Here is a 19,283-nt window from a genome sequence, read left to right as displayed (position 1 = left end):
TGATCAAAACACTTTCAATGAAATGTTTCAAAGTAGCAGCCATGTTAGTCTGTATCTGCAAAAAGAACAGGAGTACTTGTGGCACCTTAGAAATGAACAAATTTATTAGAGTATAAGCTTTCGTGGGCTCTAATAAATTTGTTTGTCTCTAAGGTGCCACAAGTACTCCTGTTCTTCTTTCAATTAAATGTTTGTCAAAATATCTGGTTCCATCAAAGCTGAAACATTTTGCAGAGATGTACTGATTTTGACTAAGTTTTTGATAGGAAGATTTTTGAGGTCCAGGATGGTCTCTCTGGTCACTTCTACCGAGAAGCATTCCTGATCTTTTCTATACCAAAAAATGGCTGTTTGAACACAGTTTTGGTTTGTGAAAGTGGTTGAAAGGTTCTGGTTTTGTTCCAATGCAGAATGAAAACAAACTGTGAAATCTTGAAGGCTGTCTTGAAACAGAATGGTCATCCTCTAGTCAGCTCTAATTATTCATTGCCTCATAGGCTTTTTTGTGAAATGGATTGCTCTAGTATCTGACTGCTTCATAAACATCAATTAATGTATTTTCACAACACTCCTTTGAGATGAGGAGCTATTATCCCTATTTTACTAATGGGAAACTGAGGCACAGAGATTAAGGTCAAAACGATCCACCAATTTTGGGTGCCCAATTTAAGATACCCTATGACCTGATTTTTCAGCATACTTAGTATTATATAGCACTTTATGTTAAAAGCACAGCTCCCACTGACTTCAATTGCAGCTGTGAGTGCTCAGCATTTATTTTTCTTTAGTAGGTATAAACTTTAATTCTTTGTAGTTTAAGTAGGATGTGTTAACAACGGGCTTTGAGGCCACTCTGTTTCTCAGCCTTGATGCAAAGAGGAAGGTGACCCTTCACCTAATTAAGCCATGAACAACTTGTTCCCTAATTTTTTGCTGGTAAAAAGGGCAAAGGGCAGTTGAAAAGGGACTTCTAGGAGTATTTTAAGAAAGGCTGAGTGGGAATATGAGTGGGTGAAAAGCAATGGCAGTCACCACTAGGTCATAAGTCACATATAAGAATGTGTCAAGGCCCTAGTAAATTCAGGGCCATGTGCACTCCCAACTGTTACCCCCACGAGAGGAGCAGAGGGGACTGAGATACTTCCATGAAGCAATCTCCTGCTTATCACATTTTTGGAGTAGCCTATGCTTGTGGTCTAATCTAACATCGGTTATTAGAAGAGAACTTTCAATTAAAGGAGGAACTTTCCAAACTGACCAAGAGCCAAGCTTGCCCATCCGTGACTGGGAGAGGACCATGTTTCTGGGTTATTAGATTTGTGGTCCCCTGATTAGCTCCAGGGAGGTGCCATAAATTCGAACAAGCTAAAAATCACCACCATAAGGATCAAGGTAGATGTGGAGAATGGCATGTTCCTCCTACTCCACCACAATGTCAGCAAGGGCTGATGCCTTTGCTTTCTGTAGGCTAGCTTTAACGAGGAGGAGACCAAGACCACCACTGGTTACGCCAGCTTGACCAGCACAGAGAAAGCCCATTGGTCAGCATGAGATACCAACCAGAGATATCATCTGTTCCCCCGACCTGCAGTTCTGTGCTGACACTCTGAAAGCCACAAAAGCTGAAGAGCAAATCTTTTTCTTTTATTAAGAAACTTTCTTTTTTCTCTCTCCCCCACCCTATTTTGTTATTGCATGGAGACACCTGCCAATATTACCGATTTTTCTCTAACCCTTTTAAAGGGTGTATGGTGTGCATGTGTACAAACTGTGCACATGTAAGCAAAAGCGTAAGTAACAGTACATGCCATTAATCATTTCCCAACCAACATGCTAAGTGAGTCCTCCCTTAAACCATTTTATTACCTGGTTTGTGTCTGTATGCACCACTCCGCACTAAGAGGGGAATGGAGAGTTGCAGATCTTTGATGTATCAAAAAGTAAGGCAATAGTCTGGAACTGTTCAAAAAGTGGATCCATGTGGCCTGAGCCAGGGTTTAAATTAATGAAAGGGGAGGTGACCAGCCAGCTCCCTTCATCCTAAACTAGCCCCTGAGTACTTACAGACTCTAAAGGGGAGGGACAAATGTTCCCCTCTCCCATTCAGCTGGGGCCAGCCCAATTGCCAAGGTCTCATCAAGTTTCCCACCGGGTTGAGGAGGCACGTCAAGGACGGAGAAGGAAACACCACCTTCTTAAGCTTCCAGCATTTAGTATTTGAAATAATTGACCTGCTGTCTTAATTTCATGATTTGATTACTGGCAGTGTTCATCTGGTACTATAATCAATTGGTGATTCCATTCCACATCATTGTTAAGGTGCTTCATTCTAACTGTGACCTTGATGTGATAATTTGTATTGTGTGGTCTTACTTAGTTTATTAAAAGTTTAAGTAATTACCCATAGTGAGAAGTTAATTGACTTTAAGTTTGCTTGTTTATTAATTTGAAGAAGGGGTGTGCGTGTTTTCCTCCCCAAACAACCTGAAGTGCAAAAGTAATTTTGTAGAGTATCTGAGGGCTATTTTGCTCTGTTTCCAAATAAATATTTATCTTCCTTACAAATTAAAAACTGCATCATAATGGATATTCACAAGGGGTCCAAATTAAGGTTGTAAACAAACCAAAAATACAACTATTCTACCATGTGACATCATGAGGGATAAAACCTATAGAGCTACCACACAGACCTCGGCTTCTTCAAAAGTAACTGATAGTACAAGTAGGTTGGTATCCTCTGTGGACCAGCACTAGAGGGGGATGAGACAAACACTTTCACAATGTGTTTCACAGATATTTGCTAACAGCAGAGGAATGGTAAGACTCAGGAATCATGAGTTCCACTCCAGGCTCTGGAGGAGTGTGTTATTTAATAGGCACAGACCTCTACCTTTTTTTCCCCAAATGCAACTCTTTCTGCCACCCCTGCCAGCCTGTCCTGTCTCCAGTCCTCTCTCTTCTGCACATCTGTATCATCACCCCGTCCCATTCTCCACTTCCAGTCAGCACTCCTCAGGCTTCTTGTTTCAGCTCCAGGCTCTTTGCCCAGCAAGTCTTAGTCTCACCCCTCTGGAATCCCTGTCCCCCAGCCTTCCCCCCATCCCAACTCCCAGTTCCAGTCTCTTTAACCAGACATTCCCAGGCCACATCCTAATCCTGGCTCCTCAAGTAATCTCTCTCTCTCTCTTCCCTACCTTGGCCTCCAGTCACTCCCCACATTCTCCATCCCCACTTGCTCCTACTCATCCTCCAGGGATCTTTGTCCAAAGTCAGTGAGACCTCCACAGCTCCTGTCCCAATCTCTTTACCTAGCCTGTCCCGGTTCTCCTTTGCCCCAGGTCCTTGTCCAATCTATTTCCCCTCCCTTCTGACCTCTTTCCTCCTGCCCCACTCATTCTCAGTTCCCATCTCTGTTCCAGACAATCCCCCTCTCTCCTCACTTATTTACTCTCAGCCCCTTCCCTGATTCCAGTTCCTCTCTCGTTCCCCCACCCATTCAAGTCCCCAATGGTCTCCATCCCAATCTCTGCCTCGGTGCCAATCTCCTTGCTCAGCTAGTCCCAATCTTTCCCTGCCCCACCTTGATTCCCACCACCAACCAACCTTTATGCCCTTTGTCCCAGTCTATTTTCCTCTCCCAGGTTTGGCTCTTGTACTCACTACGTTTGAATCCTGTAATTTTCTCTTCCATGCTGCCTCAGCCCAGCAGGGGGCATTGACTCTCCCGGGCTCTCAAACACCCTATTTTCAATTCCAGGGCTTGGATCTGGACCTGGCACAGTTCTCAGCAGCCCAGAGCTGCAACCTCAGGGACAATCCTGCTCAGCCCAAACTGGAACCTGCTCAGAATGGATGGAATCTTCAGGGAATCTGAATGCTAAAATCCAAGTCTCTACCGAGCATGTGTGGACTCAGATTTTTTCAAAGACTTATAACTTGGCCAAATTTGGGTGGATTTTCACAGGGATAGCAAAAGGCACATCCCTGACACAAAGGCCAACCCCCTGTTAAAGTTCAAGTCCTTGCACCAAAGCATGGAGACAGGGAGCAGGACAGGCATAATGCAGTTTAAAAAAAAATCACCAAAATTTTTGAAAATACTTAGAACATCTTGTCACACCAGCCTTGTTCTCAAAACTGGCTGAACAATTCTGGCTGACATTTTTCAAAACACATTCAGCCTGAGGCAGACACCCGGCATGGAAAATTTCAGTCCAAATGGGTAAAGTTTGGAAAAGTTCTAAGCAACTGAAAACAGGCTAGTACAATGGAAAGTCAGGCAACCTTAATAGAAGGCGATTTTAACAGGCCCGCCTTTAATACATTCCAAGAACATTTATTTAACTAATATTGAATACACATTACTACTATTTATATTGTAACAAGTCCAGTCATGGACCAGGATCCCATTGTGCTAGGCACAGTACAAACACAGACATCTTCATATGGTATTAGGTTTGAAATTCTGTGCAGGGGGGAGAATAAATGGATGAAGATTACAGATGCACATTTGACTGTTCTAACAAGAGCTACAGAAGAGTCTAGGCTCTCTGACAGACAGCATAAAAACTTTTGTTACATGGTGCAAACACAAGAGCCAGATAAGAAATCCTTGCTGAAGTATGAGGGGGTATATGTTATTATTCTAGTCTTCTCATGTACTTTCCTTTAGTCTGTAAGAGTTAGCCATATGAAGAGAGTGGCTCTCTTCAGTATTGCCACTAGAGGGCTGAGAGTAGATAAATAATGTATGTTTAATATATTCCAAGGGGTTTTCAGATTGCAAAAGCTTTATTTCTTGTTACATGTATAACAGAATTGGAGGGGGAAAACCACAATAATTCTCTCTCTCTCTCTCTCTCTCTCTCTCTCTCTCTCTCCTTCCACCTCAATCCCCCCAAAAAGGATACATATCTGGGGGGGGGAGGGGAGGAAAAAACCAATCCCATACTCTAAACACCTTCCCTGCTCCATAAGATGCGTTCGTGCAGAGTTTCCCCAAGATACGGGGCAAGGGACTAGGCAGACACAGATGATGTACCAGTTAAATTAAGTAGGTCTCTAACACCACATGGTGGGATTGCTTTCAGCCTTCATTAAGTGGGGCTCAGCTGGAAGACATTGTTACTGTATGTACACAATACTGTATACAACAGAAATGTTACTCTGCACACAGTGAAAAAGACTATTTCTAAACACTGATCTTGTATGAATTTTCATTCTCTTGGCGAAAACAGCTAGAATCCTAATTAAAATATTTCATCATCACTCCCATAACCGCATTGGTTGCTGGGGCACCATATGAGCAATTAACCAATTGTCTCCTTCCCTGACAATTGTGTGTCAGTGCTTGAGTCTCTGAAGTCCATTCCTGTCCACTCTTTTATGTTGTCATTCCATCTCTTCTTCTGTTAACCTCTTCTTTGCTTCCCCTGTACTATCCCTTGGAGGATGATCTTGGATAGGCCAGAGTATCTTGTTACCGTACCACTTCAGCTTGCACTTCTTTACAGTCGTCAGGAGGTCTTCATGTCACCTACTGCATTGGGTGATGTTGCAGACCTCTTCATTAGTGAGGTGGTAGAAGTAGGAGTTTCCCAGGATTTTACAGAAGTAAGTATCTCAGCTCTATCACCAGTATTTTCCGTTCAAGTTCTGCCATAAGGGTCCATGTCTCTCACAGATACAGAAAAATGGAGATGACCAGTGCATGCAGCAGTTTCAGTTTGGATTCCAGGGAGATGTTCTTATTCCTCCAAATTGGCTTTAGCTTTGCCACTGCTGCTGCTGGCACAATTCTTGCCAGAATTTCTGCTTTGGATCCTTCATCAGTGATGATTGCCCCCAAATACTTGAACTGTCTCCAGCTCTTGTCCACTGAGTGATATGCGAGCTGATCCCATCACGTTTGTCTGTCATCAGCTTGGTTTTCTCTGCACAGATTTCCATGCTATATTTTGTGGAGGTTTCATCCAATCGCTTCACAAGGTTGGCAAGTTCATCTTCACTGCCTGCCAGGCCATCAACATCATCAGCAAACCGAAGATTTAAGATTGTTCACCCCCCAGTGCTGACTGTGCATATGTGATCTAGGGCATCAGTCATTATCCACTCCAAGTAGATGTTGAACAGTGTGGGCGAAAGAAGGCAGCCTTGCCGGACTCCAACAGTGGTGCAAAACCACACTCCTATTGTGCCATTGACGAGAACTGCACTGCTGGCCTTGGCACACAGTTGTCTAATGGCAAGAATAAGCTACCACCAACATTGTACTTCATGGTTCTGAGAGAGCTTCGTGCCATACTCTGTCAAACGCCTTCTTGAAGTCAAAGACGTGGTAGATGTCCTGCTGGTGTTGTAAGTACTTCTCAAATAGAACACGAAGGTTGAAAATCTGTTCTGTGGTACTTCTTCCAGCATGAAAGCCAGCCAGTTCTTCAGTGATGATGCTCTCCGCTTGTGATTTCAATCTGTTCAATATGACTTTCAACATCACTTTGCTGGGATGGCTAACTAAGCTTATGGTCTGGAAATTTTGACAATTGCAGGTGGCCTCTCTTTGACAGAGAGATGATTAGTGACTGTGTGGAGGGCCACTGACTGGTCTGCCAAATCTTGTTGCAGATCTTGGTGAGTACATCTATTGCTATTTCTCCTCCGAATTCCATAAATCATCAAGACAAAAAAGGGAACAGTCTTACAGAAGAAAGGGACATCAATAGGTGGACAAACTACTGCTCTGATCTATACAACCACCAGACAAATGGAGATCCTAGTGTCTTAGGCAGCCCAGCTTCAACAGAGGAGGATGACTTTCCAATACTGCATGAAGAAAGCTGTGAAATCACTCAAGAACGGAAAGGCTTGACAACATCCCAGCCGAATTGATATTAAAATATTTACAGACTATAAAAACTTCAGGGGACAAACTCCATTGGCCTTATTCACAGAAGTAGTCCCAGTGGAGAGAACAGATTTACTTTTTGGAGTGAGGTGAGCAAGATTTGGCCCTAGATGCATAGAATTACCTAAAAGGTGAAGGTTTCAGAGTAGCAGCCATGTTAGTCTGTATTCGCAAAAAGAAAAGGAGTACTTGTGGCACCTTAGAGACTAACAAATTTATTAGAGCGAAAGCTTATGCTCTAATAAATTTGTTAGTCTCTAAGGTGCCACAAGTACTCCTTTTCTTTTTGCTAAAAGGTGAAGAGTACTGTAGAAGATAAATGGGGAAAGGGAAGATGATAAGCAAGAGAGTGAAGAAAAATGTGTTCAGAGGGAGTAGTACTACTCAAGAAATGACATATGGTAAGAGATCCAGCCTATTAAAGTTAGATACAGTACAACATTTTTGCTCAGTAGTATATTTAGTTGAAGTAGCCCAGTATAAATATCTGAGAATAGGAATGTTTATCTAACGCTCTTATTTGCATAACAGAACACTTCAGGTTATGCAGTCTCTAAAGACAGTCTAGGTGACTGGAGCCCTTTGTGGCCCCCCCAACCTTAAATGGGGCATTGGAACAGGAATCAGTGCAATGAACTTGGCCCACTGGCCATGTCCCAGCCAACCCTCATTACCATCACACCACTAAGAATCAGGCTAACCTGCCTTTCCTACCATGCATCCAAAAAAAAAAAAAAAAAGTAGTATTTCTGCAGCATTTGGGGCTTTGTCGATTGACCAAGGATTTGGCCTTGGTAAAGCTATTCTCTGCCCTCAGATATTTCACATAACAAATGGCAATCATTTTTGCAATTCAAAGAACATCTAGATTCAAGTTAAAAGAGACCTAATTAAAACATGTTCTCACATCAGATTAAAAATACTCTAAAGATATCTGGAGAGTCAAACAACTAAGACAAACTCTTTCAGTGGCATATATAATGGAGCAAGGATGGTTTTGTGGCTAAGGTATTGTATAGAGCTTTAGAATACCTGGTTCAATTTCTAACTCTGCCACAAACTTCCTGCATGACCTTGTACACATAACCCAGGGCCACATTTTAAAGATATTCCGGCACCTCAAGATGTACATAGGCACCTAAATACCTTTCAGGATCTGGATACAGCTACACTGCAAAATAAACCCATGTCAGCAAGTCTCAGAGCCTGGGTCAACTGACTCAGATTGTACGGGGAGACTTTGGCAAACCAGTAAAGTGCCTGAAACCACTATGGCTTTTTGCTAAAAGCAGCCAAGTCAGCAAGCTGTAAATTGGCCATTCAGCAGTCTCAGTTTAACCAAGGCAGGAGAGGAGGGAGGTTTCTGGGTGCCACAGAGAAGACAGCTTGGCCCCTGTCCTTCCTGATAAGAATTGTGTTGAAGTTGCTGATACATGCATTTTAGAAGAGCAGAATGTGTCCCAGTAATGTCTATTGGGGCCCCCAGGCTTCAAACTCTGGAAAAACCCACACCTGGTTAATTGATAATAAGAAGGAACCTCTCACTTGACCATTGAAACTGCTTACTTAACAAGTTGCTTTAAGGACATGTCATTCTATTACTAATGTATAAATAAGGGGGAAAAGTTTGAGGTGGTGGGACTCTTCAGGACTGGACTCTCCCTCTGGATGCATCTTGTGTTCCCCAGCAGCAGACAGGCTGCTGCTGTGCCACTCAAGAGCCACACTCAGCTTTGGTAATTATCAAAGGTTGGGGGTGTTTTACTAGCCTGTTGCAGACGTGCGTATAAGTGCTTGAGACCAAGTAAAGTTTAGCTTTAAGTGAAAGCACTCGTGTTGTCCCTTTTGTGCCAGCCATCTATTGGTTGGACGGCCATGTCTCCCCTGACACCACCTTTTACAGAGTAAAAGTTACCAAGAGCTTGGGTTGAAAGAACCCCGGGTAACAAGATTTGTGAGGCTTGCGCCACGGGGCTAAAAGTCAGTGTAGATGTTCCTGCTCAGGCTGGAGCCCAGGCTCTGAGACCCACCCCTGAGTGGGAACATCTACACTGCTATTTTTAGCCTCCTAGAGGAAGCCCAACTCAGCAACTCGCTGCCGTGGGATTTTTCCCCCAGTGTAGATATATCCTATCTGGCTTCTGAGGCACCTAAGTCCACCCTTTTGGCACCACTTACACTTTCAGATCTGCTGCTCAGCTGCTGCCTTACCTTGTAGGTGTTTAAATTTCCACCAGTCAGCATTTGCAAAGCTGCCTATGCACTGAAGCCACTCCACAGGTAATGAGCCGCTTGCAGCCCTAGCTCAAGCCAAAGCCCTGAAGCAGGATTCTCAAAGTAGGCAGGGGAAAGCCTATCTCGCCAGCAAAGGCCAGTCAAGTAGGCAAGTTCTGAGCACACTTAACATTTGCTTCTTACCAGCCCCCTGCAACAGAAGGAAGCCACTAATGCATGGAGGCGCAGCAAAGCTTCTGCACAAAAGGCAGCCCGGGAAACATAGGTGAGAGACAGACATTGTTTCAGCTGCTAGTCCATGGGCTACATAAGCAGATGACCTGTCTTAGGCACCTAGCTCCAGGAGAGGATTCGTGGCTGAGGCTCCCAAGCAGAGGTCAACCACTTAGGCGCCTAAGCCCCTCTTTTCTCTCTACCCCTCACCTCAGCATATCACTCCAGGCTAGTTTAGGCAGCTTCCTGCTCAGCCATCCAGTTTCTGAAGATCCCTTCCATACACGAAACTCTCTCCTCATGAATTATAATCCCATAGTATTCTTGCCAGAAAGTTAAAGTAGTATATGTTGGATCAATGGATTATAAAGTGGATAGAAAGCTGGCTAGATCGGCGGGCTCATTGTGTAGTGATCAATGGCTCTATGTCCAGTTGGCAGCCGGTATCAAGTGGAGTGCCCCAAGGGTTGGTCCTGGGGCCGGTTTTGTTCAGTATCTTCATTAACGATCTGGAGGATGGCATGGACTGCACCCTCACCAAGTTTGCAGATAACACTAAACTGGGAGGAGTGGTAGATACGCTGGTGGGTAGGGACAGGATACAGAGGGAGCTAGACAAATTAGAGGATTGGGCCAAAAGAAATCTGATGAGGTTCAACAAGAACAAGTGCAGAGTCCTGCAATTAGGATGGAAGAATCCCATGCACTGCTACAGACTGGAGACCGAATGGCTAGGCAGCACTTCTGCAGAAAAGGACTGAGGAGTTACAGTGGACGAGAAGCTGGATATGAATCAACAGTGTACCCTTGTTGCCAAGAAGGCTAATGGCATTTTGGGCTGTATAAGTAGGGGCATTGCCAGCAGATCGAGGGACGTGATCATTCCCCTCTATTCTGGAGTGAGGTGAGGCCTCATCTGGAGTACTGTGGTGAGGCCTCATCTGGAGTACTGTGTCCAGTTTTGGGCTCCACACTACAAGAAGGATGTGGAAAAATTGGAAAGAGTCCAGCAGAGGGCAACAAAAATGATTACGGGGCTGGAGCACATGACTTATGAGGAGAGGCTGAGAGAACTGGGATTGTTTAGTCTGCAGAAGAGAAGAATGAGGGGGGAATTAATAGTTGCTTTCAACTACTTAAAGGAGGGTTTCAAAGAGGATGGATCTAGACTATTCTCAGTGGTACCAGATGACAGAACAAGGAGTAATGGTCTCAAGTTGCAGTGGGGGAGGTTTAGGTTGGATGTTAGGAAAAGCTTTTTCCACTAGGAGGGTAGTGAAGCACTGGAATGGGTTACCTAGGGAGGTGGCGGAACCTCCTTCCTTAGAGGTTTTCAAGGTCAGGCTTGACAAAGCCCTGGCTGGGATGATTTAGTTGGGGATTGGTCCTGCTTTGAGCAGGGGGTTGGACTCGACTTCCTGAGGTCCCTTCCAACCCTGATATTCTATGATTCTATACTAGGAGGAATGGAGCCTAACTCATGGCTGAAGATCCCACTGAGCAGCAGGCCACCTCGAGGTCAAACATTGCAATGCTGAGCAGAGTAATGCGTAAAGTACCTAAGGATCGGGGCCCTAGTAAGATTTTTTTCCCCCTCCATCTGCAAGGAGGAGATGATATTTTCCTATGTCCCCTGAGGGATGTGAAGATGAATCCATAAATGTTTGGCAAGTGATCAGACATTACAGTGATCAAGTCATGTTAAATTAGCATGTTATTAGATAGGATAGCACAGTGAGTTGCCGGTGAAGTTCCTGGAAAGAAGGAAAGTCAAATAAAGGCCTCAGATGCAAACTGAGATCAGTACATAGAGTGAGTGATAATAGAAGCCACGGAAAAATACAGAGAAGGGAAGGTGTGCATAGCTGACTGAGAAAAATATTGAATGTTTAAAGATTTTCTTTGTTTCCTCAATCAATAAGTAACTGGACCATCATCTGTTTTAAGTGTGTTCTATTCTGAAAAGTGACTTTAAAAATCGGCATTGTGGAATTCTGTGTTCATTGTCTCTGCACCATGACCTAAACCTGGAATCTGAGAGACAAGTTGGGTCCTCTGATGCACTGCATCTCTACCAATAAAGATTTTGCAGGTAAGATTTTAAGCAATTCTGGTTGAGGATTGCAAACCAGAGTACGTAGAATCCAGCTCACCCCTTATCTGTGTTAGCCATGACTACAGGACTGAAAAGCAATAAAATCTTGTTTTTATCTCTAACATCAGCAGACATGACTCTGAATTCACACCAGGGGCAGATCTGTTGATTCAGAAGGTACCACTTTTACCTACTTGCTGTTCTGACAACCACCACTCTTTATAAATCATTCTTCACCTCGCTGCATCACAAAACTCTTTAGAATGAGATAAAATGTGGCAATCAAATCAAGGCAAAAATACTAATCATGGACACAGTATCTACTGAAATGACTTCTGTCATAAATATAAAGGGAAGGGTAAACAGCTTTAAAATCCCTCCTGGCCAGAGGAAAAACCCTTTCCCCTGTAAAGGGTTAAGAAGCTAGGATAACCGCTCTGGCACCTGACCAAAATGACCAATGAGGAGACAAGATACTTTCAAAGCTGGTGGCAGGGGGAGAAACAAAGGTTCTCTCCGTCTGTGTGATACTTTTGCCAGGAACAGAAAAGGAATGGAGTCTTAGAACTTAGTAAGTAATCTAGCTAGATATGTGTTAGATTCTGTTTTGTTTAAATGGCTGATAAAATAAGTTGTGCTGAATGGAATGTATATTCCTGTTTTTGTGTCTTTTTGTTACTTAAGGTTTTGCCTAGAGGGATTCTCTATGTGTTGAATCTGATTACCCTGTAAGGTATTTACCATCTTGATTTTACAGAGGTGATTCTTTTACTTTTTCTTTAATTAAAATTCTTCTTTTAAGAACCAGATTGTTTTTTCCTTGTTCTTAAGATCCAAGGGTTTGGGTTTGTGTTCACCTATGCAAATTGGTGAGGATTTTTATCAAGCCTTCCCCAGGAAAGGGGGTGTAAGGTTTGGGAGGATTTTGGGGGGAAAGACGTTTCCAAGAGGGCTCTTTCCTTGCTATATATTTGTTAGACGCTTGGTGGTGGCAGCAATAAAATCCAAGGGCAAAAGGTAAAATAGTTTGGTACCTTGGGGAAGTTTTAACCTAAGCTGGTAAAAATAAGTTTAGGAGGTTTTTCATGCAGGTCCCCACATCTGTACCCTAGAATTCAGAGTGGGGAAGGAACCTTGACCTTCACCCAAAATGCATTCTACAAATTATATAGAGAGAGAATTTGTAGAATATATATATTTTCATTAAATTACCCACTTAAATCATATGACTTTAAATTACCCTGATTCAGGAAAACCGTTCTTTTCTCTGGTTTGTTCTGCTCTCTTTGTAATTAAGCCACTTGGCATTAGTTATGTCTGCCTTTCTATTTGTCTTTAGAAACAGTTCTACAAACAGTTAGAGTGTCCCTCTCTGGTTCTAGGAAGTGAAAATGACAATATCAGCCACTCCTCTGAACTGCAACATGGAGAAAGAGACTAGAGGCTAGTGACTGACTACAGAAAGAAGAGAGAGAGAGAAAGAAAGAAACTGAAAGGACAAAGAAGGGGGGGGAAATGGGGGTGGCACCAGATCTGAATCCCCCTGACTTTGTTGGTAACCACCAGTTTCAGTGACTGTTTCCTCCAAGTAAGTTTGAAAAGGATACACCCAAAAATGTCCATAAAGTGAGAAAAGTCCTGCAATTAGGGGGTAGAAATAAGATCTGATCTCAAACTTCTAAACAGCCATTTACCTCTCTCTCTCTCAGTCTCCCTTTCATTAGGCCCAACAGTTCCCCTTTTCAGTGTTGTCTTGGGGAAACAAGTGCTAGATTATTAACTCATTTGAAAACACAAAAATACCCACCCAGTTTGGACGAGATTTCCTTACCTTTCACCTCTGCTTTTATGGGCTCTGGGTGCTCCTCTTTATTTCTACCAAAGATCACATCCATGTCTGCTGCACTTAAACAACTTGTATATCTGCTGCACAGCTGGTGTTGCTCTTGTGGTATCCCCTCTGACTAGGCTGGAAACAGCTCTTTCCTGTTATTTATAGGGCCAAAGTGCGCCTCCAGCCAGCTGCTGGTGACTGATATCCTTTCTTTAATCCTTAGCACATACTACTATAATTCTCTCCCTCCCTCTCCACACTTAACTCTTAATCTCAATTCCTTTGATGGACAGAGAGAACTAATTCATTTGCCTTTTTGCTCATGATTGAACAAGAGATCAGTTCGGCAGGGGTCTATTATCAGATCCCACCTGAATCCCAGGGATTCTGAGAAACTTTAGATATTGATTAGATAGGGATCCCTGCCCATATGACAATGTTGAAGGAAAGAGCAAAAGAAATCTCCACTTGCTACTGTGATCCTGTTTTTAGAAGCTGATAAAAAAAAAGTCTCCAGAGCTGACATCCTTCTCTCTGGAATACAAGCTTGTGCCATTCTAAGAATTAGCAGAAAATGATCAGTGCACAGCTCTGTGTTTTATTTTTTGACCAGACTGTTGGAAAGTAAGCTAAAGGGCACCTCTCTGAATGACAAATGGCTGTCTTCACAAACCAGGGTTGTAACATACCCACCGTTGTATGATTTGAGTGAAGTGGAGTTAGGGATCTTTTTAAAAAAAAAAAAAAAGAGTTTTAACTTCACTTTTGTTTCAAGATTAGGTTCTTAGCTGATTCCAGTGTTCATTTTGAAATCCTCCCGTCAAATAATTAATTTCAATATAAAGCATGTGATTGCAGAGCAAGGGACTACATTTAACATGCACGATAAGACTCCTTGTACAACTGAATATTATACAACTTCATATAAGATTACCTTGGAAGTCAGAGACTTATTTGTTCCCATATGTATAAATCACCTCCTATTAGCTGATTAAGCAATGAAAATATTTACATGCTTATTTTATGTAAAATTTAGCTTTCATTACTTATGACAGCTCTTGCTTCCTTGTGGATATTGCTCCTGTTGTCCTTACTCGCAGTCTTCCCGCAGGTCTGCCTTCACACTGCACGGTTCCGCAAGGCAGTCATCATGCCTTCTTCTCCATTTGGAAGACATCTCACACACTGTGGGCTCCACAAGAAATAAAGGATAATACAGTAACACAAACCAGCTTCTAAATACGGAAATAAAGGTGCTTTGCCGGAGTCTGTAGCACTGGCAAAGCAGCACAAGGATTTTAACAGTGAGGGCTTGAGAGGGGAGGAATCAAAGGTAACCCTCCATTACACAGGCTTAGTAATGGGTGTGTTATCAGTGATAGAGAATGGAGAGCATTTGGGAGGAAAGATAAGGGGCCTGATTCTCACACTACACCCATTTCCCCCTGTGCAGGGAGCCTCTCTTGCAACATAAGGCCTCCATTGGTCCTGTTCCCTGCCCTGGTGAAGAGGACATTGTCAGAGTGCACTGCACAGGGCAAATAAGGGAGCAGGGGAAGCAGAACATAAAGCACAGTCTAATCCAAATTACATCAGGAGCGAAAACAGGTCCCTGAACAGTCCCAGAAAATGGGGAGCACAACGATGGCTTAAAACCACCTTTTCTCCTCATCTCCCAAAGGCCAGGAAGGAAGTAACTGAGAATCAGTCCCAAGGAGTCTGAGGCCTGCTCTACAGTATTAGTTGGTTATTTTGGAATTAGCCTAGTTAATTTGAAATAAAACTGATTCCGTCCACACGACCAAACTGTTTTTTTCGATTTAAAGGGCTCTTTAATCCGGTTTCCGTTCTCCACCTCGGCAAGTGGAGTAGCGCTAAAACCGAGATCACAGTTCTTGGTTACAGGTACTGTGGACGCAATTTGACGTTATTGGCCTCCGGGAGCTATCCCAGAATGCTCCCCTGTGACTGCTCTGGACAACACTGTTCACTCCAATGCACTAGCCAGGTAGGCAGTAAAAGCCCCGGGAACTTTTGAATTTCATTTCCTCACCATGGCAAGCTCATCAGCACAGGTGACCATAAGCACAGTCCACCATCACAAGAGACCACGCAGTCCCAGATTCGCAGACAAGCTCCAGCATGGTCCGAACTGGAGGTACTGGATCTCATCGCATGTTGGGGAGACTAATCTGTTATGGCAGAATTACGTTCCAAAAAAAAAAAAAAAAAGGAACGCAAATACGCACACTAAAGTCTCTAGAGCCATGACGGAAAGAGGTTACTCCAGGGACACAGAGCAGTCGTACAAAAATCAAGGAGCTCAGGCAAGTGTACCAAAAAGCCAGGGAGGCAAACGGGCGCTCTGGGTCACAGCCCCATACATGCTGCTTCTACCATGAGCTGCATGCAATTATGGGGGGTGACGATGCCACTACCCCACCACTGTCTGTGGACACCTGCAAGAGAGGAGTTGCACAGATCGAGGAGGAGGACAGTACACAGGCAGCAAGTGGGGAATCCATTTTCCCCCCTAGCCAGGAACTATTCTTAATGCTGGAGCCAACAGCCTCCCCCCACTCCCAAAGCCCTGGAGAAAGCACTTCTGGTGAGTGAGCCTGATCGGAGCCATGCGGTGGGGATCAGGGGGGAACCCAGCTGCGCTGGGCTGTTCGTGTTTAGTTTAAAGGGTTCATCCCTGCTCAGAGCCTCATCGGAGCCCTGCGGTGGGTGCAGGGGTTGTGTGAAGCAATCATCCCAGAGAGCCTGCAAGCCCTCCTTTTATATTACAAGCGCACCAGGCATTACTTGCTATGGGAAAAGGGGCCCGGCCCTTTGAAAGCATTGAAATGAATGTGGAAGAAGCAGAACCCTGCGTGCCCCTAGGGCTTACCATGGCTGCCTGCAAGCTGAATTCTGTTGCCCAGCTGCACGTGATGGCTTACTCACACCAAAGTGGCAGGCACTTCAGTATAAGAGGCAAAATGCAACCTTGTACAGAAAGAACTGTGGTATGTACTATGAATTGCCTGTTTCACTGAGAAAGAGTGTCCCCTTTGTTTTCTAAAATTTCTTTAAAATACTACCCTCCCTTTTCCTCCTCCCGCCAGTGCAAATGTTTCAATGCCCCTCTCTACTTCGTCCCAGACGCTGGTCCAGATTAGAAGGTGTAAAAAATGAATTTGGGACAACAGGTTCGCTAAGCTCTTGCAGTCCTCCAGCAATGATGGGACCAGCTGAACGCGTGGAGGCAAACAATTGCGGAGTCCCTTAAAGCGTTCAATGAACACGGAGAGGAGGGACGTGTGCGATGAGAGCAGGCAGGATGCTATGCTCAAGCTCATGGGGGGAAGCAAACTGACATGCTCCGCTGTATGGTGGATCTAATGCGGGAAAGGAAGCAAGACCACAGACTGCCGCTGCAACCCCTGTATAACCGCCCTCCCTCCTCCCCAAGTTCCATAACGTTCTCACCCCGACACCCATGAACACAGGGGTGAGGAAGGCGACAGGGACCCACACCGTCAACCCCAGAGGATTGCACAAGCACCAGAAGGCTGGCATATCCTAAATTTTTATTTGGTTTCTGGACTTGTCCTTCCCTCTTCCTCCACCTCTATAAACCGAATCCCACCCCTGTCCCCCCTGCTCTACCTTCTCAATGTGTTGTGCAACAAATAATAAAGAACGGTTTTTCAACAATTGACTTTATTTCCTTTCATATATCTATATAGATACAGGGGGCGGCTAACTTCGACACACACACACACACACACACACACACACACACACACACACCCCTGTCACACCGTACCCTGGCCAGTCCTGAAACTGGCTTTCAAAGCTTCTCTGATGTGCAGTGCACCCTGCTGCGCTCTAATCACCCTGTTGTCTGGCTGTGTGAAATTGGCTGCCAGGCAAGTTGCCTCAACCTCCCACCCTGCCATAAATATCTCCCCCTTCCTGGCACAGATATTGTGGAGCACACAACAAGCAGCAATTACAATTGGAATATTAGTTATGCTGAGATCTAACCAAGTCAGTAAACTGTGCCAGCGTGCTTTCAAACACCCAAAAGCGCATTCTATGACCATTCTGCACTTGCTCAGCCTATAGCTGAACTGCTCCTTACTACTGTCCAGGGTGCCTGTGTACAGCTTCATGAGCCATGGCATTAAGGGGTAGGCTATTTCAACATCCTCAACAGTAATTTTCTGGTCTGGAAAGTAAGTCCCTTCCTGCAGCTGTTCAAACAGACCAGAGTTTCTGAAGATGCGAGCATCATGCATCTTTCCCAGCCATCCCACGTTGATGTCAATGAAACGTCCCTTGTGATCCACCAGTGCTTGCAGCATCATGGAAAAGTACTCCTTGCAGTTTACGTAGTAGCTGCCCTGGTGTGCCGGGGCCAAGATAGGGATATGTGTTCCATCTGTCACCCCGCTGCAGTTAGGGAACCCCAGCACATTAAAACCATCCACAGTGGTCTGCCATTTCTCTATAGTCACTAACTTGGATAGCAGCTGGTCAAGGATTGTGTTGGCTACTTGCAGCACAGCATCCCCCACAGTAGATTTGCCCACTCCAAACTAATTTGTGACTGACTGGTAGCTGTCGGTAGCTGTTGCAAGCTTCCACAGGACTATGGCCACTCACTTCTCAACTGCGAGGGCTGCTCTCAGGACAGGGCAGGGAACAGCAAGTCAAAGTTCCATGAAAGTGGCCCTACGCATATGAAAGTTTCTCAGCGACTGGGAATCATCCCATACCTGCAACACTATGTGGTCCCAACAGTCTGTGCTTGTTTCCTGGGCCCAGAATCTGCGTTCTATGGGATGAACCTGGCCCAACGCCACCATGATCTCCCAATTGCCACATGCCGTGCTTCTAGGAACGCCTGTGTCCATGTCCTCATCAGTATTGTAATTGCGCTGTTGTCGCTTCCTCACCCGGTTTTGCAGGTACTGCACGTACTGCTGGATAATGCGCAAGGTATTTACAATGGTGAAAACTGCAGCGGACATCTGAGCGGGCTCTATGCTTGCTGTGCTATGGCGCCTGCATGGGTAATCCTGGAAAAAGGGCTCAAAACGTAGGAGAGCAGCGTGGCAGCGGAAGAGGTGCTGTTTGGGTCACGATAGCCAAAAAAAAGGCAGGAAATGGTTGTCTTCTGTAGCTTTCAAGGAGGCGGGAACCCAGGGCAGACAACATGGAGAGGCTCGGTCACGCAGCAAGAGCAGGAGAGCAGAGTTGGTGGCGGAAGCTGTGCTGCTCAGTTCATGATGGATGAGCAGAGTTGGCAGCGGAAGCAGTCGAACAGAAAGAGTAGATATTATAGAGATTACATAGGAAGATGAGAGGAAATGCGAGATGAATTCATAGTAGCAGGAGAGCAGCGGTGCACCGTACTGCACTGTCTGCTGAAAGCACTATGGCATCTGTATGCCAAAAAGGTGCGAAGCTTTCATGGAGGGAGGAGCGACTGATGACACACCCAGAAAAACCCACGAGAATGGTTTTGCCCCATCTTGCACTGGGAGCTTATCCCAGAATTACAATGGGCAGTGGGGACTGCAAGATAGCTACCCACAGTGCACCACTCCAACATTCGATGCTAGCCTCAGTACTGTGGACGCACTCCGCCAAATTCATGTGCTTATTGGGGACACACAAGACTGAATGTATAAAATCGCTTCCAAAAATTCGAATAGAATATTTTTGAAATAATTTCATACTGTAGATGTATCCTGACTGTGTTGCAGTTAAGCTCATGATGCGACAGCACTAGGGTGACCAAATAGCAAGTTGAAAAATCGGGGATGAAGGTGGGGGGGAATAGGTGCCTATATAAGAAAAAGCCCCAAATATCAGGACTGTCCCTATAAAATCAGGACATCTGGTCACCCTAGGACAGCCTGTGATGTATAGGAAGATTTGCAAATCACCAGCATGCAGATGGCAGTGGCAATAATGAGAATAAAGCAGAGAAAAGGTGTAAAGGA

At 44.6% G+C, this 19,283-nt stretch overlaps 1 protein-coding gene across 1 annotated transcript in view; it reads right to left on the bottom strand.

Annotated features, from left to right (window-relative positions):
* Positions 1–13,451, bottom strand: part of BCO1 (beta-carotene oxygenase 1) — a 31,356-nt gene extending 17,905 nt beyond the window's left edge. The window contains exon 1 of the mRNA XM_038368085.2: positions 13,279–13,451. Within this exon, the coding sequence (XP_038224013.1) occupies positions 13,279–13,342 (64 nt within the window). The 5' untranslated portion in view covers positions 13,343–13,451. The remainder of the gene's footprint in view (positions 1–13,278) is intronic.
* Between the last annotated feature and the right edge of the window lie 5,832 nt (positions 13,452–19,283).

Source organism: Dermochelys coriacea, chromosome 12 (genome assembly GCF_009764565.3).
Source record: "Dermochelys coriacea isolate rDerCor1 chromosome 12, rDerCor1.pri.v4, whole genome shotgun sequence".
Classification (NCBI taxonomy): domain Eukaryota; kingdom Metazoa; phylum Chordata; order Testudines; family Dermochelyidae; genus Dermochelys; species Dermochelys coriacea.
Note: the sequence above shows the minus strand (reverse complement) of the source record. Positions and strands in the feature narration are given on the sequence as shown.